This window comes from Acytostelium subglobosum, assembly GCF_000787575.1.
Source record: "Acytostelium subglobosum LB1 DNA, scaffold: scaffold12, whole genome shotgun sequence".
In the NCBI taxonomy this organism is placed as follows: domain Eukaryota; phylum Evosea; class Eumycetozoa; order Acytosteliales; family Acytosteliaceae; genus Acytostelium; species Acytostelium subglobosum.
Genome location: NW_012236521.1, coordinates 351,009 through 376,948, shown reverse-complemented (window position 1 = coordinate 376,948; position 25,940 = coordinate 351,009). Strand labels below are relative to the sequence as shown.

The window sequence follows — 25,940 nt, the reverse complement described above, 5'->3', positions numbered from 1 at the left end:
TTGAAGTGCACTTCAACTTCATTCCTGCATTCATCATTTAATCAATCTAGAATACACATACTTATACACATAGCACTTATACATATACATAATATTCATAATGAGTGATAATGAAGATGATGATATGTTTGGAGATGACTTGGTCGAACAAAGTCAGCCAATGAGTAGATTGACAAAGGAAAGAGAAAGGAGTGACAGGAGTGATGGAAGTGATAATGATGATCGTCGTAAATCAAAGAAAGACAATGATGATAATGATGAAGATAATGATAAAGAGCAAAGGGATGGTGATGAGGAAGAGGATGAAGAGGATGATATAGGTACAACAATCAAACATAGTAGTAGCAGTAGTAAGAGGAAGAATGGACATCATCATCGATCAAAAGAAGAGAGACGTAAAGAGAGGAAAGAGAAGAGGAGAAAGAGAAGACATGAGGCTGAGGCACGTGCTAATGATGAAGAAGGCAATGACGAAGATCAAGACAATGAACAAGAACAAGATGATGATGAGCACGATCACTCGGCAATGTCAAATGATGATGAGAATGCCAGCAATGATGAGCATCATGGATCTGGTCGATCACACAAAGATAGACACTCAACCAAAGATGCCAACAGCACAGACTACGAGGTCACCGGTGAACAAGAAGAGGAGGAAGAAGAGAAAGAGGTCATCAAGCCTCCAATCAATCTGACGCATATCAACAGAGACCCCCTGCCATCAGCAAAGGTAATGGTCGACCCAGTAGCTCTCGGGCGCGCTAGCAATCACAATGCTAACCTTATTCAATCAATCAAATAGTTGATGAAGCTTAAAGTGCTCAATATCTTGGGCATTCAAACAAAGCCATTTGATGCTGAGACATTCGAGGAGGATGAGGGTCCTGCAGAGGATGGCAAGAAAAGAGCTAATGTGGAGTCGGTCATACGTTGGCGATGGGCAGTTGGCGAGGGCGGTATGAACAAGAAGGAGTCAAACACAAGATATGTAAAGTGGTCGGATGGCTCATCACATCTGTTCATCGGCAATGAGGTGTTGGAGATCACAGAGAACGAGCTGGGCGGTGAGCACATCTACGTCTACTCGACACAGGACAGCTTCATTGAGTGCGAGGGCAAGATCGACTCGCGTGTCAACATCCGACCAACCGACATCTCAAGCAGAGCGCACAGACGTCTCACCGAGACCCTCATGAACAAGACCAAGAAGGCCAGCAAGATCAAGTCACATCACAACACCTCTGGCATTGATCCAGAGAAGGAGAAGGAGGCAAGAGAGAAGGTATGTCGACACCCCAATCGATTGATCGATCAATCATACTAACGCACGCATGCTCTCATTCATTAGATCGAGGAAGAGATCATCAGGAATAGGGCCAAAGAGGAACAGGTCAAGAGGAATGAGGCCGAGAAGTATGGACTGGATCCAGAATACCTTGAGAGCTATGACGACGATCAATACAACAACAATGATGATGATGGATATGGAGGCTCGGGCGATGAAGAAGGCGATTCACTTGGCGATGATGATGAGGATGACCTGGGCGACTTTATCGAGCGCGATGACAGGAGTTCAAGGAGATCATCTTCATCTCACTCGCACCGTGACCGTGATCGCGAAGATCGTGAGCGTGCAGGCAAACTGCAGAGCATCAAGCACTCATCTTCCTCCAAACAAAGCAGCAGCAGTCGAGCCATATTCGATGACGACGATGATTATGAAGAGGAGGATGAGCATGTCCGAGGCAGGTCAAGTCACCAGAGATCACTCAACGACGACGATGATTAGACGTGCGTGTATTCGCCCCAACATAACAATGTATCATCAATGGCCAAGCTCAATAAACATACAATATTGATTGAATGGTTTGATGTATGAATATGTTTGATTGAATGATGTATGAGTGTTTATCTTTAGTTTGTTTGATTATTTGTTTAAAGTATTGGGATGTCCCTCACTAGATATTGTATTGTCAACTATGTTATTGTCGAAGACACATTGCGATATCTGGCGAGTGATGGGTCCAACCAATCTCGAGCAGTTATGACCCGAACAATGCCGAATGGACATGAACGCTTTTGCAAACGATCAAACGGGCAATGGTCTTAAGGACTACTCTAAAAACAGGCACATCACTTCAAACAATCATTAATCAACATCATTATATCATTTATATTATGGTTATTAAACATTAAAAAAAAAAACGAACGAAAGTAACTTGTTTGAAAAAAATAACACAACTGATCAGTTTTTTCACCATCAAAAGTTTGAAAAGAATTGGACACCTTTTCGACCTTTGTGGTCATCATGAGTGGGAAAGTGTTAATGGGGTGATGATGGTGATGAATGGCAACCTCAAGTTTCCAAACACGAACCCTCACATACCCTGTGAGCCAATCGTTGGGACGTAAGATGTGTCCCATGGTCGCGACGACCCTTGTCTCTTGTTTGTGTGTACACCAACTAACTCAACAACACCAACAACAATAATATTATAATTTTTTATTCAATATCTGCATACCCAGGGAACATTTCTCTTATTACCATCCATCCCACCAAACCATCATACATACATATATACCAACACAAAGACTATTTCAAACAATCACATTGATATTTATCTGTGACAGAACACGACACGCAACACAACTCAACTTCAATTTCGAAACTTTCAATCATTTCAATTCATTCTTTCTCAAACAACATTCACAAGTTCATCATTTTTAAATGTTGAGACATTCAACCAAGTTATTTGTCAATCTTGAAAGAGCAGCAGGCTTAGGAGCATCATCAGCATCAGCATCATCAGCAGGAACAGGTTCCTTCATACCAAAACAATCAGACACAATGACTTCATCAACAACTCCATCATGTATGTGTCCATTCATTCATCCATAACCATTCATTCAATCATTGAACTAACTTGAATCAATCTCATTACACAGACCAGAAATCATTGACATTGGACAATATGTGCCCAACTGTACGTACAGCTCAATATGCTGTGCGTGGAGAGTTGGTGATTAGAGCAGAGAAGTTGGTTAGCACTTTGGATCGCCAGAAGAATGAGGGCATCAAGTTGTTGCCATTCGAGGAGATTGTTTACTGTAACATTGGTAACCCACAACAGTTGAAGCAGAAGCCACTGTCTTTCTTCCGTCAGGTCGTCGCGCTGTGTGAGTGTCCCGAGCTGCTCGAGTCGCCACACATCGACAAGATCTTCCCAGCCGACGCCATTGCCCGTGCTCGCGCACTCCTTGCCTCGGTCGGAAACACTGGCGCCTACTCGGGCAGCCAGGGCATTGCCTCGGTGCTGCGCAGCGTGGCCAAGTTCATTGAGAAGCGTGATGGCTACCCCGCCGACCCCGAGAGCATCTTCCTCACAGACGGTGCCTCTGTGGCCGTGCAGCGTATCCTGCGTCTGCTGATACGCGACCGTTCCGACGGTATCCTCATCCCCATCCCCCAATACCCACTCTACTCTGCCACCATCGAGCTGTACGGCGGTTCTCAGTTGGGCTACTACCTGAACGAGGAGGCCGGCTGGAAGATGGAGATCCCCGAGCTGGAGCGCTCCTACAATGACGCTAAGGAGAAGGGTATCACTCCACGCGCCCTCGTTATTATCAACCCTGGTAACCCCACCGGTCAGACCCTGGACGCCGCCAACATGAGCGACATTGTCCAGTTCTGCCATCAGAAGCGTCTGGTCCTCCTGGCCGACGAGGTCTATCAAGAGAACGTATATTCGGAGAACAAGCCATTCGTGTCGTTCAAGAAGGTCGTCAAGGACCTCGGCACCAAGGTGGAGGGACTCGAGATGGTCTCCTTCCACTCCGTGTCCAAGGGCTTTGTCGGTGAGTGTGGCAAGCGTGGTGGTTACATGGAGCTGTTTGGCATCTCGCCAGAGGTCAAGTCGGAGATCTACAAGCTCTCCTCGATTGGTCTGTGCCCCAACGTCATTGGCCAGCTCGTCGTCGACCTGATGGTCAACCCACCACAAGAGGGCGAGGCCTCGCACAAGCAGTACATTGAGGAGCGCGATGCCATCTACAACTCACTCAAGCGTCGTGCCAATCTCTTGGCCACCGCACTCAACAGTTTGGAGGGCGTCACATGTAACGCACCAGAGGGCGCTATGTATGCCTTCCCCCAGATCCGTCTGCCACCAAAGGCCGTCGAGGAGGCCAAGCAGAATGGCAAGCAGCCAGACGCTCACTACTGCATCCAGTTGCTCGAGGCCACTGGTATCTGTGTTGTTCCAGGCTCAGGCTTTGGTCAGCGCGATGGCACCTACCACTTCAGAACCACTTTCCTGCCCTCAGAGCAAGCCATCGAGGGTGTTTGCAAGAAGGTGGCTGACTTCCACAAGGCATTCATGGCCAAGTACAAGTAATAATGATGTATATATGGCCTTTCATATCCAATCAAATTTACTTCAGCTCATCATGGACATTCTATACTTGATTCAAGAGGTCTATCAACCAATCCTACTCCAAAGAGTGATTCAGCAACTTCAATGGTTATACAACATCAAAAGAATATGTCTCGCTCAATTGACTTTAAGATCAAGTTATCCCAATTGATTGAAGATTATTCAATCAATAAGATATATTCAATTTGTGGAATGCAAGGTACAACACATTTATCAAATGTATATATTTATAATATTGATAAGAATACTTGGAGAGAGCATAAATCGTTAAAGATGAAAAGAGCATGCTCTTCATCATCAGTGGTATCAATTGGTTCACATATATATATCTTTGGTGGCAATGACAGATTGAACTCTTATGAACGATATAATGTGGATACCGAGATATGGGATCAACATGAAGTGATTGCCAAAGGAGGATCGAGTATCGCTTGTTGTCATGATCAAGGTCGTTTCATCTATTTGGTCGGTGGAATCCAGAATAATGAAGCAATGGATCGTGTCGATCTATTTGATATCCTCACTGGACAGATCAAGGAACGTGGAATTATCTTAAATCCAAGATACTACTCATACACATTTGTCAAAGATGGTATAATATATGTTATTGGAGGTACAACAAAGAAATCAAGTTCCACTTATACATTGGTGAATAATATTGAAGCTTTCAATATTGAGTCAAAGAGATCACAAGTTGTCTACGAATTTAAAGAAGAAGAAAGTCATAGAGTTGAAGGAGTCTGCTTCGATTCAATAGAATATGTATATATTATAACATCGAAATACTTCAAAAGGATATCAATATATACTTGGATAATGGAAACCTTACCCAATCCTGGTCTTACTCAAGGTCGTTATGGACTATCATTGATATTTGGTTATAATCAAGGATTCAAGATATGGATGATTGGTGGAAAAGATGAAGTACAATATGTATACTACTTTGATCAAGGTGATGGACTTTCCTGGGATAGCCTACGCACCGGTGATGGTGAATGGCGTACATTCAAACAGAAACAACAGCTTACATACTTCCAAGGTGCCGTAGGAATTCAATAAATAAACGTTTATTCATTCTTTTGACCTTATCTAAGTATAAATGACTTTTAATGTCAAATGTCTGATTCACACACAACAACTACTACGACTGTTACATCTGAAGAGAGTGATCAAACATCTGAAGAATGTACCTTGTGTTCACAAAAGTACATTGATCAGAAGAAGGCTATTGTAGCAATACTAAGGAAACGATATAAGTTGTTTGATAAAGTTAGTATCACTCACTCAATCAATCATGATCACATACTCACTCACTGACTCGTCCAATCAATCAATCAAAGACTGTACTGAATACATTCCAGTATATTGATGATCATGACGATACAACTCAAGTTGGAGAGAGACTAAACTTGGTCAAAGTGCTCACAATAGTTGGACTGCTATTCCCTTCCTTTGTGACTAGGAACAATACATTGGACCAAAGAGCATTCTTTAGAGTACTGTATCTCTTTCCTCATTATGATTATGTTGTTGAACATGGAGATCAATCATCGACATCATCACATGCTCCATTCATTCTGAGGCATGACACTACAACCAAGTTACCAGACGATCACTCCAATGTGCCACCAATCAACATCGATGACAATGGTGGCAAGTTACCATTGTACGTCATCAGACATCGAGCAAACTACAAGGAGCATCCAAATCAAAATCAAGATCAAGATCAAGATCAAGATCAAGATACATCATCCAACTCAGAGAACGACGATGAAAGCTCGTGAACACCAGTGGCTTTGCTAGATAGTTGTGTCGCGACACGAGTCTGATCGCTATTTATTCCATTATCATCGACAGCCTTGATCACTTAACCAAGTTAAGTTTAGAAGCAGGTTGTTGTTGTTGTTGTTGTCTCGCAGCATCCAATGATAACTTGAGGAATTGTCCAAACTCTGATCGCCATCCTTCGAATGAATAAACACCCTTTGTAAACTCGCGTAGGTTGGTGTCGGTCGCCAACAGATTGCAAGGTATGTTGAGTTGCTTGGCGTAGCCATCTCTGATCTGTCTGATGTAGTCTCGCTCGGGGTCTGCCTCCTTTCGCTCGTGCAGCACAGGCCAGGACTCGCGCGGTCGCTTCGCCGCCAGCTGTATGCACTCAAACAACGAGTGCGCCATGTATTTGCCATTGGTTATGTACACTGGTGACTGCGCCATCTTGATCAGCTCCTCGCGCGTCGCGGGCACATTGGTGCTGATGGTCTGGATGCAGTCGTCTCGCAGCAAAGTCTTGCGCGGTATATCAAAGGAGTTGGCGTTGCTCTCGCGCCACACACAGACGTCCTGGACAACGGCCAGGTTCAGATTGGGGCTGTCCTTGGGGAAGTCGGTCTTGACCCACAGACGCGTCTTGTCGATGGCGAACGTCTGTGGATCGGACATCAGGCGCATCTCCTCCAGCATCCACTCCCAACGATTCATATTGATCAGGCTGGCGTGCAGCATCTGGTAGGCCGGCAGCAGATAGACCACGTCGCACTTGGCGTAGTGAAGTTGATCCTGGCTGAGCGGGCGCGCCAGCCAGTCTGCGCGCTGGAAGCTCTTGTCAATGTCGTGGTTGAACAGTCGCTTCACCAGGTCCTTGTAGCTGATGGGTCTGTCCTTCAGGCCACAGAACGCTGCGGCCAACTGCGTATCAAACACGTTGACGGGTAGCACCTTGAGCACTCTATACAGCAGGTCGAGGTCACGACGCGCATCGTGGAACACTTTGGCGATGTTACCATTGAGGAATACGTCGCGCAGTGGTGTCAGATCCAACTTGTTGACTATTGGATCTATAACGGCGACATCCTCTATCTGACTAGACGTTGTCACTTGAATCAGGCACAATCTTGGTGCATACGTCGTCGTATGATCAAACTCTGTATCAAAGCCAACTGCCGATGCCAACATCAATCGTGTACAATATTCTGTTAACTCTTTATTTGTTGTTATATACATTGTTGTTGTTATATGTTATGTATGTAAGTACTACTATTACTCTATTACTATGAATACTACTACTTCTGATGCTTGTGCACAGACTGCTGCAACAGATGTAGTTGTTGTTGCTGTTGTTGCTGCGGCTGTTGTTTGTTTGTGCACACAATGCCTGTTTGTCGTTGACTCATAGACGTGTACCTTCTGAGAGTTCTTTGTTGATGTACTAGTAGTAACAGGTAATATAGTTGTGGTCGTTGTAGGCAAGTGGCAACTTCATTAGACAACTCTCAAATTATGTTTGAAATTTTGAAGGTGAGGGCTACTCGCGAGTGGATCAGTCTAGTCGCGTGTGTTGCCATCAAGGTAAGACAAGAGACAAGCATATCATGATGGCAAGTAGTAGTAGAGTATAATGGTTTTTTATTAGGTCATAATAATGGAACGCTGCTCTTACAATACATGGGGGAAGGACGTTGGTATTCCAGGCAATACCCTGTGAGAGAGTTGTTGTTGAGTTGAATGAATGATTGGAGAATTGAAAGTAATGTGTCGACATGAGCAGGTCGGTCCTAATTACTACTACTAACTAATAATGATAATAATAATAATTCATTTAGATTCTCTGCTCCAACAACATGTTGTTGTCGGGTGGGAGACCAACGCAAGCCTTGAATATATTCTCGATGGCGGCTCTCTGCTTGAAAAGGGCGTTGACAACGTTGGCCTTCTCTGGCACCAATGGAGCCTTGAGCAGGTAGCTGAGCAGCGAGAAGACTGGGTGGAAGGTGATGAAGTCCTGGCTGTTCTCTGGGCACAGGGTGATACGGTCGCACATCTCGGCCAGGATGACGAGATCCAGGATGATTGGGGCGGCGAGCAGCGAGTCCTCGCAGGTGTTGTGGATGACGATGGTGTTGTGGCCACCCATGAAGATCTGGGAGGTGTACTCGTCCATGGCACGCTTGGAGTCTCCGACGTATGGCACGTACTTGATAACGATGACGTGGTCTGGGTGCTCACCCTCCTTGTACAGGATGGCATTGGAGGCAATCATGTCGTCGACGACGTTGGACTTGGTGATCTCCTTGGAGCGGAACTGCTGTGGGGCCGACAGGTTCTTGCCGTCGTTGTTACCCAGATGGTTGTAGCTGACGATCGAGGTTGGCTTGATACCAGCGCTGACGAGGAAGTCGGTGAGGACAGACTTGATCTTGGTCTGACCGGTCTTGAAGTCGTCTCCGGCGATAGGGACGTTTCTCTGGATGGCCAAATCGAGGACGCCTGGCACAAAGGTGTTCTGTGGGGAACCGTTGATGTAGATGGTGTTCTCGAGGATCGAGGCGACGGCGAACAGGGTCGATGGGGAGATCTCCTCATCTCCGCGCTCAATGCCAGCCTGCAGGTTGGCCCAGGTGTCGTTGGCGCCTGGGACGATTGAAGAGAAACGCTCGGTGTTGGCACTCCACAAAACGATGACCTTGTCGAGCTGGTTGGTCTGCTTGAACTCACGGATGTCGCGACGGATCTGCTCCATCTGCTCCTTCTTGGTGCCGGTCAACACGTTGTTGGCACGGTCCTTCTGGTTGGCGGCAATGAAGTCTGGGAAGTAGATCGATGGCAATGGGCGGATCTCCTTCATGTGTGGCACCAGCTGTCTCTGGAGGTCGTGCTCGAGAACCTGGGCTCTCTCCATGGCCTCAGCGAGGTCAGCGCCGTTGATGTCCCAACCGCCAAAGACAATGTCGTTGGGGTGCACCATTGGCAACAGTGACTTGAGTGGAACGTATGAGTCTCTTCCCTCAGCATCAGTTCCGAGCTTAATGGTCGAGGCCATAATAACAGATCCATAGTAGTTTGGCTTCTGAAGTCCAGTCTTTGTTCTCCAGCACAATCCCCTAATTAAGTTGATTGATTGTATTGTATGAGTGTCTGTGTCGACTTGAGTAGTCTGCTCCAAGTAGTACTATTACTTACTCTCTGTTGGCAATGACACCAGCAACGACGGTGGTACCGTTGTTACCACCGAGACCAACGATCATACATCCGAGCTTGGGGACCTTGCGCTGGGTCTTGAAGGTGTAGTTCTGGTTGAGTGGCTCAACGATCAACTCTCCCTCGACAACCTTGGTAGTGGAAGTGTTGTAGGTATAGTTTGAAATGATCTCCTCCTCAGTGTATTTAACATGAGTGCTGTTGACCTTGAAAGAATCGTACATGCGAGCTGACATCTTTTAATTGTCTGTATGTGTATATATATATAATAAATATATTATAAGTTATAACTTATTATTATTATTATCTGTTTGATTTGAATGAATTAGATTGATTGATTGGTTGTTGAAGACAATGAATAAGTATTATGATTAGCCGTCTGTCTTCGCTTGGGCGTCTAAGTGAGTGAATTGAGTTGAGTGTGTGGGTGAGTGAGTGAGTGAGATAAGTTGTGTCGAGGAGACAAGACAGGGACTTTGGACTGTCGTCAGCACAAGTGTCGTGGTAGTTGCAAGAGTGCATCATACTCACTGTATTTGATTTTTTTAAAGTGTTTGTGGGGATGGTTGGTGTCGGGTCCATTTGGGACCTCGATGTTGGAAGGAGTGATAAATACCCTAAAGTGGCGAGCAACACCACAGTGTTTTGTGTGTGAGCGATCAGTTGAGTTGATGGAGGGATGGTCCTATTTGATACTACCCCTCTATCTTCAAATTGCCCTGCCCTTGTGCAAATTATTGTTTGAAACAAAAAAACAGATATCTATTTTACAAATTTCTTTTTAAATTGTTTTCAACGACTCATCAGCTGAATATCTTATGTTTCCAACCTGTGGAACTTCCACTATTTCGTTTCAATCACATCACGATGTTGACTTCGTTATTCTTTGTTCGTGATCATTAGCACAAATAAAGGATTGGCACAAGTCTAGCATGAACATGACCAAATAGAGGCAGCACATAGAATGTCAATCATATTCCAGCATCATCCATATCAATCAAACATTACATTCAAACAATCATACATTCAATCAAATCAATCAATCAATCAACATGTTGTCACACGAAGGCCTTACCACATTCGAGTGTGTATTTGAGCAAGACCTTGATGAATGAAACAGGTGTGGAGTGTATTGCCTGAATTATGATTGACTGGGGTTGTTCAACACAAGGGCACTACCAAACACAATGACACCCTTCAGAATGTAAAACTTTACATTGTTGTTGGCAACAACAATGATTGAACGAAGCGCAACAGGGGGTCAGAGTTTAGAGGCCATGGCGAGAGGTATATCCAGAGGCCTCAACCACAGTACGATGGTAATTAAACGTAAAGACTATTCTACTAACGAAGTTAGTCACCATGGCAATAGTTTGCCGGAAATGACATGGAGAATGACTGCAGTGACGAGTGATTGGGGTGCCAACTATACCTTTGGCGCTTTAAACATAACATACATCTGATGATTGATTGATTGATTGATTGATGTTTGGGGAAATCGATTGACACATCTTCAGACATTTAAGTTAACAAACACCTTCTTGCCCATGGTACTTTCCATTCCTGGCGCGGGTTCACTACCTATTTAATGATGACTTCCGGAAGTCATTATTCATCAATCAATCAATCAAACAAACAATCAATCAATTATCCAAATAATAATACAATATTTCCCTAACGAACAATACAATGAACTCCAAGATTATTAATATTGCCATTCTTTTGGTCATTTTCAGCGCTGTCCTGGTGCACTCTGCCAACCTTAATGCCTACCCATTCGATCTGACCCAAACCAAGACTGCTACATGGTCCGATGGAACAAACAATGTGTTCTCAACCTTTGATTGCCATCTTATTAACTTATCTGGAAACACAGTGACTCTGACCTCGATTACTGCCAACAGTGCACCAGTGTCAGTTTGGGGAGCCCTGTCACCATCCGAGACCACCACCTTTGCCGTCCAGGAGTGGGCTTCATCCATCAGTCCCAACGGTACCGTTAGCTTTGGATACCTTGTCCAGTCCTCCAACGCCATTTCATGGACCTACTCTTCATCCGCATAACCAACAATATACCAAATATTGTTGTACAACTAGTCTAACTTTAACAAATAATTCTTAATTGAATAAACCATTTTAATAGTGTCTATGTATAAGTGATGGAGTGAGTGAGTGAGTGATTGATTGATTGATCGATCGAAAGCATATATGGACCCAGATGGCCCACACACAACACCCACAAGCCTCTTCTGATCAATTTTATCTGTTTGATTGACACTCGCCCACCTCACACATATCTAACAAACTTGATCGAAGTTAGTGTGTTTGATTGAGTGTTGTTTACTCTTTGGTAATGATGAGATATATAGTGGTTTAACATGTCAATCAACAATGACATTGAGTAGCATCTGTGATGAAAGAGGCCTCTCTTGGCCTATGACATTCATAAATGATCAATTGAGTAAACACATATTCGCACAGGTGTAATGACTAATGACGAACATTGAATTAAAGTATCTCTTGGTATCTATACAGATATACATACTCCCAAGTAATTAATTATTAATGGCTAATGATATGGTAGTATATAGGCTGTTCCTATGACAACCTTTGATTGACATCTGTCAATCATACTTTAAACCTGTTTAATCCTTTTAAGGTCCAGAAGACCAAGAAGTTGTCTATAAATTGGATCAAGAAAAGTACATTATTAGTATCAAATCAACATCAACAATTAAACAAATATCTAAAGCAATACTTATTCTAATCCTAAATAATTAATTACCTTTATACCATACTCAATATTTCCAAAATGAACACCAAGATTATTATTTCCTTGTTCCTCATCTTTAGTGCCTCCGTTGCCTTGAGCGCCAGCTTGAACTCCTACCCATTCAGTCTGACCCAGGACAAGACTGCCACTTGGACCGATGGTGATGGAAATGTCTTCTCAACATTCGACTGCCACTTGATCAATTTGTCAGAGCAGACTGTCACACTCACCGAGGTCATCGCCAACCGTGCACCAGTTGCAGTCTGGGGCGCTCTCTCCTACTCCGAGTCCAAGAAGTTCGGTCTCCAATCATGGGCTCAACAGATCCAACCAAACCAAACCATCAACTTTGGTTACCTTGTCGAGTGTGCCAACCCAATTAGCTGGAGCTACTGTGTTCCAAACGCTGAGGCACCAGCCTCCAAGAAGTAATCATTCAAATCACATACATAGATTAGATTAGATTATCTCTAGTTCTAGTGTAATACTATTATATTAGCATGTTCAACAATAAACATAACATTACTTACTTTACTTATCTGATTGATGCTGAGAGTGTGACAGGCCATCAATTTGATCATCTTGGCTCACTTTGACAAGTTCTCACTCTTCAAAGACCTCAACACACCATCAAATCATTGATTAACATTACTTCACACGAACAGACACGCACGACAAAGAGATAGAAGTGTGATACAGAGGCACTGACAGATATATAGAGAGAGACACTGTCACACTTACTTGTATAAACAATAACAACAACAACATCAATCTTCAAATGAAGATTTACAAGGACTTTAAGTTCTACTTTAGCTCGGATATAGGTGTAAAGTACAAGATAAAGATGTATGTTATTACAATGTACACATCATCAACTAAGAACTACAACGTTAACATACGTACACATCTAAAGATGTTCACTAAAGGGCAAGCGACATAAGGAGAATGCACCAGAGACTGTAATGAAATGGATTGATGATCCTTATCTCAAGAACTCATCATTGTACAAAGAGTAACACAACATAACACAGTTATAACAACAAGATAAGATAAACTAACAAATGATGTATTACTTTGTACATTATATAGTAAGACATTGGATCTATATATCACTTGTACATTATATAGCGATGGCAAACCATTATGCTCACCAGAACAGACTATGTTCTTCTTGTTCACACCAGGCGAGAATAGATGGGACGAGACAATGACGATGCCCATCAAGCATAAGGACCTACCCTTTGACACATTGATGGTGTTCACCATATGGGATATATATGCACCAAATAAGAAGGTGCCAATCGGTGGCACTTCATTCTCAGTGTTTAGCAGGAGTCGTATCGAGCGCAGAGGCAAACACAAGTTGCTGGTCTGGCAAGACGTCGAGGGCAATGGAGACAACCCATCAACTACACCAGGCAAGATTCAAGGCAAGGATGAAGTGTATCGTTTGGAGAAGGTAGGTACTACTTTATTACACATGCTTACCATGCAGGAGTGTATCTGACATCATCGCACAATCACAGTTGTTGAAGAAGTATGATCGCAACTTGGTGCCACACAATGATTGGTTGGACAGCTATGCATTGAAGGAGATTGAGAAGATCAGTAGGAGTGGCGAGCAATTGAACAAGGACACGTTGTACCTGACGATTGAGCTGCCAGAGCTGGAGCTGCCCATCTTATTCAAACAACAGGCATGCCAACTTTACAAGCCCATCACGACACAGAAGAGGAGTTTGGTGCTGATCAACGACGTCGAGATGAACGATCATCCATGTGAGCAGAAGTACTATCGTCTCAACTCTTACGACAAGGATGACAAGGATCACAAGGACCTCAAGCCCAACCAATTGGAGTTCAAGAGCCTCACTGTAAGTCTTAGACGCTCACGCATCCGAAGCGTGTGTGGACTAACACCTCCACCATCATCATAACAACAACAACAGAAACTACTCAAGACACCTCCCAACACTCAATTCGCTCCAAAGGACTCATTCCTCATCTGGAAGTTCCGCTACCATCTATCCAATAACAAGAAAGCATTGACCAAGTTCTTGCGATGTGTCGAATGGAATGAAGCACACCAGAGGAGTGAGGCCCTCTCTATCCTGCCCAAGTGGGACCCGATTGACGTTGCCGACGCCCTCGAGCTGCTGTCATCGACCTTCTCACACAAGAATACACTCAACGTGCGCAAGTATGCAGTGGACATCCTGCGCAAGGCCGTGGACGAGGAGCTGCTCTACTACCTGCTGCAGCTGGTGCAGGCCACCAAGTACGAGCCAGTCAACTTTGCCGAGTCGCCACTCATCTCATTCCTGATGGAGAAGGCTGCCAAGAGCTTTGTCTTTGCCAACTACCTCTACTGGTATCTCACTGTGGACTCTGTACTCAAGAAGAGCTTCTTCTGTCAGCACTACGTGACACTGGGTGATGAGCTTCAGCGCCATCTGCCATCAACCGATCGCAACACACTGACACGCCAGGCACATTTTGTTCGCCGTCTCTCCGAGCTGTCCGCCGAGCTCAAGGCCATGCCAGGCTCTTTAGCGAAAAAAAAAGACAAGCTCAAGTCGATGCTGACAGACGGTGACTACAAGGACCTGTCTGACTTCCCGCCCCTGATTCTCCCGCTTAACCCCAACATCGAGGTGATGGGTATCATCCCCGAGAAGTCCATCATCTTCAAGAGCGCCAAGCAGCCATTGGGCCTCCGTCTGCGCACCAAACACGGTCCAGACTATGGTATCATCTTCAAGACGGGCGATGACCTGCGTCAGGACCAGCTCATCATCCAGATGATCAGTCTCATGGACCGTTTGCTAAAGAAGGAGAACCTGGACCTCAAGCTCACGCCCTACAATGTGCTGGCCACCGCTGAGGAGGATGGTATCGTCGAGTTGGTGTCGCCCTCCGAGGCCATGGCAGCAGTGATTGGCGAATATGGTGGCGAGATCCTCAAGTACTTCAAGAGCCATCATCCAGACCCAGAAGCGCCACTTGGTGTCGCGCCAGAGGTACTCGAGACCTTTGTAAAGAGTTGTGCAGGATACTGTGTGATCACCTATATACTTGGCATTGGCGATCGTCATTTGGACAACCTGTTGCTGACGCCCAACGGCAACCTCTTCCACATCGACTTTGGCTACATCCTGGGCAAGGACCCCAAGATCTTCCCGCCACCCATGAAGCTGTGCAAGGAGATGGTCATTGGCATGGGTGGCGAGGGCAGCAAGCAGTACGAGAAGTTCAAACAGTACTGCTGCGAAGCATATCTCATTCTGCGCAAGTCTTCACATCTCATTATCAATCTGTTTGCGCTGATGATCGATGCCAACATTCCAACGATCAGTGAGGAGCGCGAGAAGAGTATACTCAAGGTGCAGGAGAAGCTGCAACTGGAGCTGACGGACCAGGAGGCCTCCAACTCGTTGCTGCAGCTACTCAACGATTCGGTCAGTGCTCTGTTCCCCGTTGTCGTTGAGATCGTTCACAAATGGTCGCAGTACTGGAGGAACTAAGTCTCTATGTTTTCCATTTATAAAGCCATCCATACCATACCATGTCATGTGCATGGTGTCGACGATGATTGTTGTATTCTTATCACTTGCCATCTCCACTGTCGTCCATCTTCCAACTTCCATCTTCCATTCTCCAATTTTCCCAAGTAGACTCGTTTTGAGTGAAGGCAAGGGTTGGGTCGCGACTCAAGTTCACATTCGTTCCAATTCAATCTAATTATTACTTGTAATCATATACATATACATACATACATAGATAATGAGCCAAATACCAGACTATCTTAAGAAGTACTTGGCATCAGGTTCACAGGATGTGAGTGGCAATGGTGGCAGCTCATCTTCGTCAAAGACAAAGAAGAAGAAGAAGTCAAGTCGTACATCATCATCGACGACAACAACGAGGCGTTCAATTATAAGTGATATGGATGATCAAGAGTCTGTAGAGTTCAATAGTAATAGGTCATCACTGCGGATTAACAAGCAACGAAATGATGATGATGAAGTAGAGGATGACGCACAAGATATAGATGACGAAGATGGTAGGTATGACAATGAATGAATGTACGCATGAATGAATCAAGGAAGTGTCTAACTCGATCAATCAATCATGTAACAGATGAGTTTAAACCAGTGATTGTAAATAGAGATCAGTTCGATGACCTTGACCTTGCCAAGCTAAAGTCAAAGACGAAGCCAAAGATGAAGGAGGAGGACAAGGGTACATGGGTCACAATAGAGCCAAATGATAATGTACAACAAAAGCAACAGCAGCAACAACAGCAACAGAAGAAACAAGACATGTCTCCACCAAGAAGAAGGAGTGAAGTAGTTGATCAATCTCCTCCAAGACGTGGAAGAGATAATGGCAATGGTAGTGGAGATCAATCACCACCTAGACGAGGAGGAAGGAACATAGAGGACCAATCTCCACCAAGGAGGAGGCAACAACAGGACACGGACATGTCACCGCCACGACGAGGCAGGCCCACAGACCAGCCACCACCCAGACGCAGTAGCGATGTATCACCGCCACGACGAAACAACAGGAGTGCAGTCGATACAGACATGTCTCCACCAAGGAGGGGAAGGTCCGCTGTCGATCAATCCCCTCCAAGACTGAGTCATGACCAATCACCGCCTCGAAAGAGGCTACGCGACGAAGAGCCCGACCAAACACCGCCAAGAAACAGGGATCAATCACCTCCTCGTTCGAGGAGGGTGCCAAGCGGCGATGATCAATCGCCTCCAAGAACATCAACAACAACGACCACGACGAACAACACAGATACACACAACAACAATGGCGGCAACCCGGCAGCCAACATGAAGATGAAGATGTCTTTTGGAGCCGATGCAGGATTGCACAGCGGCAAGACGATCAAGGAGCAGACATTGAAGAGGATTGAGGAGCAGAAGGAGTTGTTCAAGAAGGCTGACCAGACACTGTTGGGCAAGGATGCACAGACAGTCTACAGAGACAAGAGGGGCAAGAAACTAGACTCGCTCAACACATTCATGAAGCAGCAACAGGGTGAGAAGACGGCCGACGTCGAGCAGGACATGGAGTGGGGCGTGGGCAAGGTGCAGCGCGAACAGGCTGAAGAGCAGCGACGGCGGCTCGAGGAGGAGAAGGAGAAGCCCTTCTCAAGGTATGCCGACGATGACTACCTCAACGATGTACAGAAGGAAAGAGAGATATGGGGCGATCCAATGGCAGGCATGTCGTCGTCCAAGAAGAAGAAGAGCAAGAGCAAGAGCAAGAGCAAGTCGTCCAAAGATGAGAAACCAAAGTATAGTGGACCGGCTGCACCACCCAATCGATACAACATCCAACCAGGACATCGTTGGGATGGCGTCGACCGTAGCAATGGATTCGAGAAAGAGTACTTCAAGAGCAAGAACCGTGTGGCTGCCACCAAAGATGCTGCATATCTCTGGAGTGTCGAAGACATGTAGTTCATTCGTATTACATAAATAAAACATCTGACAGGACATCAATGTTACCGCGAAACACTCGATCAATCAATCTACTCTGGCACACACACACCATACAATCAATCAATCACATTCGGTCAGTCACTCACTTACTTATGTGATTGCATCTGATTCAACACACTAGCACACATTGATACAGATACATCATACCCCCCTCATCAATCTCTCCCAGTATTGTGAGACATTGTTCTATTCTCCCTCCATTTTTGAACTCGTTCGAAACAAACGAACAAATTAAATTTGAATTCGTTGAGCTTCATCCAACAACACTCTCAACTCTCACACACTCTTCCAACAACAACACTCTTTCACTCACACTCATACGTTAATTCCAAACTTCAACGTATATTCAAACATACAAACATACATTATTGTTATAACAAACAAACCTTAACGGTGAAACAAACAAACATATACATAATAACTTGTAATTTATTAATCAAATAATTATCAATATATACATATACTCATAATAATGGGAAAATGGACTGCACAAAGCTATGAGACAGAGTTAATTTCAAAGTTAAGACAGATAATTGAGGATATCAACGAGAGAAAGAATAAAGATGTATGTTATTAATGAATCAAAGAATGAATGAATGAATGAATGTAAGTTACTAACGATGTATTGTTATTAATATAGGGAGATACACATTATACTTTTGAAGAGTTTGTAGAGAACTTGGATGTGAAGAGCAAGAATACTAGACATTTCATTGAGGATTTACTTAGAGAGACTTGTGGATCAAGGAGAAGTAGAGGTGGAGAGTATTATGGCATTCCATTGAACTTCCAGACAACAACATCGACATCTGGACAATCATCTTCATCCTCCTCTACGTCATCGTCAGGACAATCGTCTTCATCCTCTTCACGTGGGCATCAATGGTATCCCAATCGTTACCTGATCACACAGTCTCAGCTGCCTCGAACATATCTTCAAATGCAACAATTACAACAACAACAACAGTTGCTACCTACACAACCACAGACACAGGCACAGACACAAGCTCAGTCCCAGTCACTGGCACAGCCACTGACACAAACACAAACACATATACCAACAACACTTCATCAACATATATTACAACATCAACAGGCTCAAGAGGCATTGAATAGGGCATCGGTGAATACCGACCGAATCACAAGCGAGCTCAACAACAGAGTTCAGAACCTTCATTCAACAATGGCCTCCACACTCTCGTCATTCAACTCAATGACTCAGGGAACGTCGTCGTCGTCCGCCGCACTGCCATCATCACAGAGCACGGGCATCATCGCCTCAACAATCCCAGCAAGCAACTCTTCATCCTCTTCATCAGCCAATTTCACATTGAGCGCAGTGCCACAGCTCTCGTCTTCATCGTCGCCGTCGTACGCGCCCGACTCACCATCAATCATGTACACATATCCCTTCCATCAGGAGGGCACCGAACCCTCTTTCATCCCTGTATCACCACCCCTGTCATCATCAACTCGCCACATCCGATATATCCCGATCACAAGCGGTCGCGCCTTTTCCAATGTCTCATTGATCAACTCGCCTCCATCGTCTCCACCACAGTCAAGTCACATCTCTTTGCAATCAACTCAACTCATCTCATCACCAAGCAACAGCATCAACTAAGTTTGATCCACTGTATTACTGGTACCATGGACAACAATCAATCATTTAATCAGTTGTCAACCACAATCTTCACTCCAATCATCATCTTCTTTGGCATTGTTCATATATATTTATATATAATTATACATTTATCAATCATGGTCATACATTATCAAATAGGTGGAGCACTTGCCCATTGCTAGCTGACCGACCAATCAATCAATCATTCAATGCCGTCCACTCTACTCAGTTATTCCTTGTGTTGTTGGCTACCTTGTATAATGCCATCAGCAAGTTATTGATGTGGATGCTAATGGACATCAGCAAATGGTCCATTAGGAGGCACAAACAAACAGATAGAAGACATGACATTATGGTCATCATTATTATACATAATCATAAATATCTATGTAGGAATAAACTTTGCTTCTTCCAACACGGTTGGAACAGTCTACAGTTACTGATAAAATAGAACCAAGTCTCTGGTATTACAATACAATACTATACAGGGAGGGGATGAGTTTATTGAGCAATCACAAGTGTCGTTGCCATTGGTTCTGGCTCGTTGGCATGTTCCTTCTTTGATTGAGGCGTCCTCTTCAGTGTGAATATGTTCTTGATGTTCTTTAGCAACTTCTTGGCCTTCTCCTTGGTCAATGCCTTGGTAGGTCTGCCATTGCTGGAGCGTGGCGCATCCAGTGGTTCAAAGGAGTTGACTTGTGACGACATGGATCGTTCATATGGGCGTGCCTCGGGCTCGCCAAAGGTTGGCGAAGTGATGGACTTCTTGAGTTGTGGAATCTGGGGCACAGACCTTGTGCCTTGCTGATTGACCCTGGTTGGAGAGACTAGAGAGGGGACAGATATTGATGGCCGAGCGGTTGGGTTGGATGACATCCTGTTGAACTCTGGCAACATGTCTGGCAATGGAGTCACGGGCACCGGGGAAGAATTGAACTGCTCGCTGGGAGTCTTCCTTCGTTGGCAAGTTGAGATATCTGTGGTGGTGCTGGTGTTGACACTGTGATTGTAGCTCGTGTTGGACATCTGTACGTTGGGATAGGAGTTGTTGGTCCAGAATGACTTCTTGTCCTCGATGGACTTGATGTGTGGAAGATTGGTGTTTTTGTGGCCACCTCTGTTCTTCAATCTGTTCTGGGTCCATGGTGATGGCGGTTTGACCTGCTCAAACAAAGAGGATGCTGATGGAGTCTTGGAGATTGGGGATGGCGGTGCTAACCTGGTGGTAGAGTTTGGCGATGGAGTGTTCTTCTGCTTGATCGTGGCGGATAACTTTGACCTGGATTGCTGCCTGCTCACCTTGATGGTGGTCGGTGCTGAAGATGGAGTAGTGGAGGCTGGGGCACTGGGCTTGACCACCTCGATGGTTGGGAGGGGGAACTCGAGACCTCCGGATTGCCTGAAGAGTCGCTCCTTGATGTTCTTGATATTGCTACCCTGGTCTGATGGAGCCTGCAAGTCCTCCACCTCGAATGGAGTCTGAGAGAGCTGTTGCTTAAACTTGAATGAGTTGGTTGGAGATGCGCTAAGATCGCTCAACTTCTTCAAGTCCTTCAGTGGGGCTGAAACAGGGTCCTTCCTGGCCTTGCCCAATGAGCCAGGTGGCGCTGAGCTCCTCAGATCGGCCATGTGTACCTTGTCCTTCAGCTCAGACTTGAAGTTCTTCAAATCATTGCTACTCTTTGACACTGGCTTGTCCTTGTTCTTAATCTTGCTGAACAGATTGAACTTGGACTCGTTCTCTCCACCATTGGGCTTGTCAGCCACCGACTTCTTGTTCTTGGACGTGTTGACAGTTGGATGTCTCCTGATCGTTTTGGTCATTGCAGACTTGTTGGCCATGGCCGTCTCTCTCTGGTTGTCACGATGCGCCTTGTTCAGATTGGTGAAGAAGTTGTTCAACAGGGAGAAGAACTCCTCGGGCGCCTGGTACTCCTCGAGGTAATACTTCATCAAGTTATCGAACGACTCCTCCACCTTCTTGGTGTACTTTACAACGTCCTCAAGCTGCGTCTGCTTGGCAATGATGAAGTTCTTCATCTTGGACGTGAATGGATCGACTCCATATTGGACCAGTTGTGACTCAACCTCGTTCTGGACTGATGCCATGCCCTGCTTCAAGGATTCAATATGACCAAGCAGCTCCTTCCATTGCACTCTGCTGGCTGGCTCCAAAGATGGTATTGACTCTGAGGTGATCAAAAGGTTTGGATGCTTATCAGAGATAATCTGTGCAATATGATGTAACAATGTTGTCTTGTTGTTGAATGACTTGGTAGTGGAAAGCTGGATTGATTGAATGTTAGTAATATGGAATGGTCTTGGGGAGTATGCGTTCGTGTACGTACAGTCAGGAGACAACTCAGTTTGTATCCATCAGCATTTCCTCTGTTTGTTCCAGTGTTGAGATAATTGCCAATCTTTAGAATGAGGTGAAGCAGTTGTCTGAGTGGCGAACACTTGAGCAGGGCCAAACTGGTGGTCTCAATGTACTTTGACCCAATCATAACATCATCGATAACTGAGTCATACTGTTGCTTGAACTGGAGGCAGTTCAGTCTCTCTCTAATCTTTGGCACCTTGAGAGTCTATGTGTTTCCAAGTTAGTAAGTTGTTTGATCGATTTAGTGATTGATTGAATGTGAACATACCTCAAGCAGGAATTGATCGACTGGGGAGATCATGTTCTTGTTGCCTTGATAGTTCTTGAGCAGTCCCTCTTCCTCGCTGGTTGGCACACACTTGACCAATACCAAGACAATCTCCTTGCTGAGTTGCTTCTCGTCCATCGATAACATGGTGTCCACAATCCAGTTTGATGTGATCTTGTACTTTGATATTAGGATACCAATGTTGTTCGAGCGTCTTATGTCCACGATCGATATCTTCTCCTCCTTCATATTGAGCTGCGAGCCATTCTTTGATATCATCTTCTTGCAACTGAACAACTCGTCCAACTTTGACTTGCTAAAGTCGATGTGCTTGGCCTCATCACACTTGTCCCAGACAGTCTTCTTGACCTTGGAGGAAGGGATCTTGGACCAGAACAACTGCTTCATCTGGACGTTGGAAGGAAGTTTCTCTTTGTTGGCACCCTTGGCGTCTGTGCCGGGAGGAGGTGGAGGTGGCGGGGCCATGGGAGGGGGAGGTGGGGGTGGCGGAGAAGGGGAGAATGATGGCGAACTGCAGAATGAGTTCTCTTGCGATGACATTGATGATGTTGTTGGCTTGGGACTCGAGTTGATGCTCTCCTCTTGCAATGAAGTGATGGTACGCCTCAGACGGCTCATCGACTTGTCATAGTTGACTGGGTCAGTGGCGTTGAGGTGCATAGATGACAATGACTTGGTGAACTGTGCCAACACCTTTAGCATCTCACTGCGGTCCACTGCCACTGGCTGTGAGGCACCATTTGGACTACTTCCATTGCTATTACTTGATACAGCGGCGTTGTCTGGGAATGAGATAGTGAACAACTCTCTCAAAATTGACGTTAAGCTATCATCCAACTTTTCTTCCTTCAATTGGTTGTGGACTGCAATACATAATGATACAGGATCGCTGGAAAAATAATTGATTGAGTGATCAAAATGTTAGTATGGCTGACTTTGAGGTGGTATGATGACGGGATGAATGAACATACTTTAGGTTGATCGATTTGAACCAGAGGTCATGACTCTTGCCAAAGTGCTGGGAGAATGTGTTGAGCTGGTCGTTGAGCTTGGGCGAGTTCTCTTGATGGAGCAACTCGAAAAGTCGCTGGAAGGGGATTTGTAGGAATTCTTGTTTTAGGGATTCCTTGACAGAGTCATTGATGGCACCTTGCAAAGTGGAGTTGATAAAGGACATGCAGCTGACCTTGTACGTGATGTCCGTCTCCTCGACCAAAGACTCCATCAACCATTTGAATCGATGTTTATCACGCCTCAGTATCTGTATTCTCTCCATTGCCTGCAACACATAGTTGTGGCCCTGTTCGGACACCAGACATATATTGGAGCACATTGAGAACAGTGCTGTCTTGAGAGTTGGAGTATGTTTGGGATTGAGTAGCACCAGGAACATGTCACTAAATGTGCTGTTGGGCTCAGAAAGTATGGCCTTCATTCCAATCTGTATGTATGAGAGATTGATTGATTGATTGAGTGAGCTAATATTTTGATTGCAAACTGACAAAATATTTGGCCTCTGTTCTACTACATACATTAAAGTTGATGAGTATCTTGAGGGTGTTAATACATTCGATGTCGATGTCCATCTTGGACTCGGATGACTTGGACGCGTTCTTGTTGTTGACAGAGACCACATCCAGAAGGGCGGATATACCGCCTAGATGGATGAATTGGTTGATCCACGAGTATTGGTCGTTCTTGTTTAGTGATGGGGATGGTCCAGTAGGATTAGCCGTCAGTGGCAGTCCCATAAACTGAAGACGGACCTCAGTTGCCAACAATCTGATGTTGGCCAGTGTTGGCTGGACTTTAAGAAGTTGGATGAATGACTCTGGACGGGAGCCAGACTGGCAGGGGATGCTGTCCATGGCACAACCGTCAACTCCAGAGTATGTGATTGATGATGCCGATTGAGATAGATCAGTGACAATATCATCAGCATCAATTGATTGTTGCTGCTCCAGGTTGTCGATTATCTCCAACTTGTCCTGTACACTGAGGGTCTGGAGCAGACTTCTAAAGACAAATGTTGTGGTGGTGCGATCGGACTGCAGGGAAATCTCGGCGCCGTCCCTTAACAGTGTGGGTTGTCTCCTCTCTATGGGCTGTCTGCTCAAGAGTGTTCCATTGGTGCTGTGATCAGTGATGAAAGCCAACAACTCTGGCGCCAGAGTTGTGTCGTGTTGCTGGGCCAGGCCTAGTGTGATTGAACAGTGCTTGCTAGAGACCAATGCCTCGCTGGGGAATTTGAAGTCGGCGGCGTCTCCCCTGCCCAAGATAGTGCGTGTCATTGTCAAGTCGATGCAGTACTTGCTATTCTCCAGCTTGCCCCATACTGTGAACTTGGGCAAATTGGAAGTTGTCGAGATTGAGTATGGCAAGTTGAATGCTGAGCCACCGATAGCCTGTCCCGACTTATTGAGTTCCATCGTCAAGTTATGCATCTGATCCTCGTCGTCCAGGTCGCAACAACGACTTGAGCTACTACTATGTGGATTATTATTATGGTTGGTGGCATAACTCTGAGCTGAGCGAAGATCATTCAGCACACGCTGATCTTTGATCCTAACAGTATCCATTATATTATGTTGTTTGATGGATTGATTGATTAAATATGGTGTGATGAGATTACAAGCTAGCTAAGAAAGTATACCTATATCTCTAAATTATGGTATGATGATGATGTTCCTTGAGTTGAGGAATGGACTGGAGTGGAGTGGAGTGGACTGGATTGGTGATGGATGGCAAGATCTTACTTGTTGGCTTGTTTGTGTGTGGATATTGGATGTATGAGTGAAGTGGACTGTAATGGAGTGGACTGGAGTGGACTGGACTGATCAACTTCTCGTCACCACTTCTTCCTCCCTCCTCTTCCTCCACCTTCCACCATGCGGCTGCTGCAGTTGGATTTGAATTTTAAATCCAGACCCTGCCTGCTTGACTGACTGACCGGATGCCTGTCTGAGTGAATGATGATGCACTGTCCACTACCACCATCACTACCATCACCATCACCACTACTACCACCACTACCACCACTACTACTACTATCACTACCACCGCCACTCGCCATCCACTCAACAGCTGGATTCCAACTTGTGTGAGATGAGTGTGGCGAGGTGATTGAACATGAGAGTGTGGAAGCCAGATGTCATGTGATTGTCAAGAGAAGCAACAGCGGCAACAGGAAGGGTGATGGTGGTGCAGATTATTACTAATGGGCATCAACTAGGAATATGTCTTGTATGTATGGCGGAGAACCAACCCTCTCACTGTCCAATCACTGGCCAACACTTAAGTGCTCTCTACAAGCATTGTCCATTCAATCCATTCATTCATTCATATAGTGCATATATGTATGTGTGTGTAGGGGTTGGATGAACGACATCAGCTGATTGCTCGAGCGGGATATATGTTTGAGTGTTAGTGTGTGCGATGTGTGAAGTGAGTAGATGGGGGGTGATCAGCTGATTGAGTGAGTGCACTCAGTGATCACACATATATATAATCAAACAGAGATACATACCACTGCTAACTACAACATTGGAAACGGATGATATAATATGACAGAGAGTGATGAATTACTATATAAGTTGATTAACTATAAGTTGAGTGAGTGAGAGTTGAGTTGAGTTGAGTTGAGTTGATGGACTTACCTCAGCTCAGTCAGGGGATCGATCAAATGGACAGACACTACTAGATAGAGATGATGAATGGGAAATTAACTTGACAGACTACTCTTTGGTACTGGCATCGCAGTCACACTTCCATCCAAACACCACGGTACCTCTATATCTCTATCTCTTCACTCTCTCAATCTCTCTATCTCTTGATTAATTGCCAATTAACTTAAAAGATGCAATCGACATTGATCAACATTTGTAGTCTATTACAACTAAAACGTTGGGTTGGGTTGGTTGGATTAGAGGTAGAGGT

General features: G+C 45.1%; 11 protein-coding genes across 11 annotated transcripts; 8 read left to right on the top strand and 3 right to left on the bottom strand.

Moving 5' to 3' along the window:
• Positions 1-100: 100 nt before the first annotated feature.
• On the top strand, positions 101-1,789 carry SAMD00019534_064360 (hypothetical protein; the record flags this gene model as incomplete). The annotated part of the gene is made up of 3 exons (XM_012898256.1): positions 101-730; positions 803-1,282; positions 1,349-1,789. 3 exons carry the CDS (start codon positions 101-103, stop codon positions 1,787-1,789), a joined length of 1,551 nt encoding a protein of 516 aa, XP_012753710.1.
• A 939-nt stretch (positions 1,790-2,728) lies between these two features.
• SAMD00019534_064350 (hypothetical protein) lies at positions 2,729-4,397 on the top strand (the record flags this gene model as incomplete). Its single annotated transcript, XM_012898255.1, has 2 exons — positions 2,729-2,873; positions 2,947-4,397. The coding sequence occupies 2 exons, from the start codon at positions 2,729-2,731 to the stop codon at positions 4,395-4,397; spliced, it is 1,596 nt and encodes a 531-aa protein (XP_012753709.1).
• A 1,155-nt stretch (positions 4,398-5,552) lies between these two features.
• Positions 5,553-6,220, top strand: SAMD00019534_064340 (hypothetical protein; the record flags this gene model as incomplete). Its single annotated transcript, XM_012898254.1, has 2 exons — positions 5,553-5,705; positions 5,777-6,220. The coding sequence occupies 2 exons, from the start codon at positions 5,553-5,555 to the stop codon at positions 6,218-6,220; spliced, it is 597 nt and encodes a 198-aa protein (XP_012753708.1).
• An 82-nt stretch (positions 6,221-6,302) lies between these two features.
• On the bottom strand, positions 6,303-7,439 carry SAMD00019534_064330 (hypothetical protein; the record flags this gene model as incomplete). The annotated part of the gene is made up of 1 exon (XM_012898253.1): positions 6,303-7,439. A coding segment is annotated over one exon (1,137 nt), but the record flags the coding sequence as incomplete, so codon positions are not given.
• A 595-nt stretch (positions 7,440-8,034) lies between these two features.
• SAMD00019534_064320 (hypothetical protein) lies at positions 8,035-9,649 on the bottom strand (the record flags this gene model as incomplete). The annotated part of the gene is made up of 2 exons (XM_012898252.1): positions 8,035-9,316; positions 9,396-9,649. The coding sequence occupies 2 exons, from the start codon at positions 9,647-9,649 to the stop codon at positions 8,035-8,037; spliced, it is 1,536 nt and encodes a 511-aa protein (XP_012753706.1).
• Positions 9,650-11,102: 1,453 nt separating this feature from the next.
• SAMD00019534_064310 (hypothetical protein) lies at positions 11,103-11,477 on the top strand (the record flags this gene model as incomplete). The annotated part of the gene is made up of 1 exon (XM_012898251.1): positions 11,103-11,477. One exon carries the CDS (start codon positions 11,103-11,105, stop codon positions 11,475-11,477), a length of 375 nt encoding a protein of 124 aa, XP_012753705.1.
• A 748-nt stretch (positions 11,478-12,225) lies between these two features.
• On the top strand, positions 12,226-12,618 carry SAMD00019534_064300 (hypothetical protein; the record flags this gene model as incomplete). The annotated part of the gene is made up of 1 exon (XM_012898250.1): positions 12,226-12,618. The coding sequence occupies one exon, from the start codon at positions 12,226-12,228 to the stop codon at positions 12,616-12,618; it is 393 nt and encodes a 130-aa protein (XP_012753704.1).
• Positions 12,619-12,952: 334 nt separating this feature from the next.
• Positions 12,953-15,704, top strand: SAMD00019534_064290 (hypothetical protein; the record flags this gene model as incomplete). Its single annotated transcript, XM_012898249.1, has 5 exons — positions 12,953-13,032; positions 13,100-13,198; positions 13,276-13,645; positions 13,713-14,060; positions 14,136-15,704. Coding segments are annotated over 5 exons (2,466 nt in total), but the record flags the coding sequence as incomplete, so codon positions are not given.
• Positions 15,705-15,969: 265 nt separating this feature from the next.
• On the top strand, positions 15,970-17,666 carry SAMD00019534_064280 (hypothetical protein; the record flags this gene model as incomplete). Its single annotated transcript, XM_012898248.1, has 2 exons — positions 15,970-16,249; positions 16,327-17,666. 2 exons carry the CDS (start codon positions 15,970-15,972, stop codon positions 17,664-17,666), a joined length of 1,620 nt encoding a protein of 539 aa, XP_012753702.1.
• Positions 17,667-18,180: 514 nt separating this feature from the next.
• Positions 18,181-19,329, top strand: SAMD00019534_064270 (hypothetical protein; the record flags this gene model as incomplete). The annotated part of the gene is made up of 2 exons (XM_012898247.1): positions 18,181-18,273; positions 18,349-19,329. Coding segments are annotated over 2 exons (1,074 nt in total), but the record flags the coding sequence as incomplete, so codon positions are not given.
• Positions 19,330-19,833: 504 nt separating this feature from the next.
• Positions 19,834-24,583, bottom strand: SAMD00019534_064260 (hypothetical protein; the record flags this gene model as incomplete). The annotated part of the gene is made up of 5 exons (XM_012898246.1): positions 19,834-21,618; positions 21,681-21,920; positions 21,984-22,893; positions 22,976-23,445; positions 23,537-24,583. 5 exons carry the CDS (start codon positions 24,581-24,583, stop codon positions 19,834-19,836), a joined length of 4,452 nt encoding a protein of 1,483 aa, XP_012753700.1.
• Between the last annotated feature and the right edge of the window lie 1,357 nt (positions 24,584-25,940).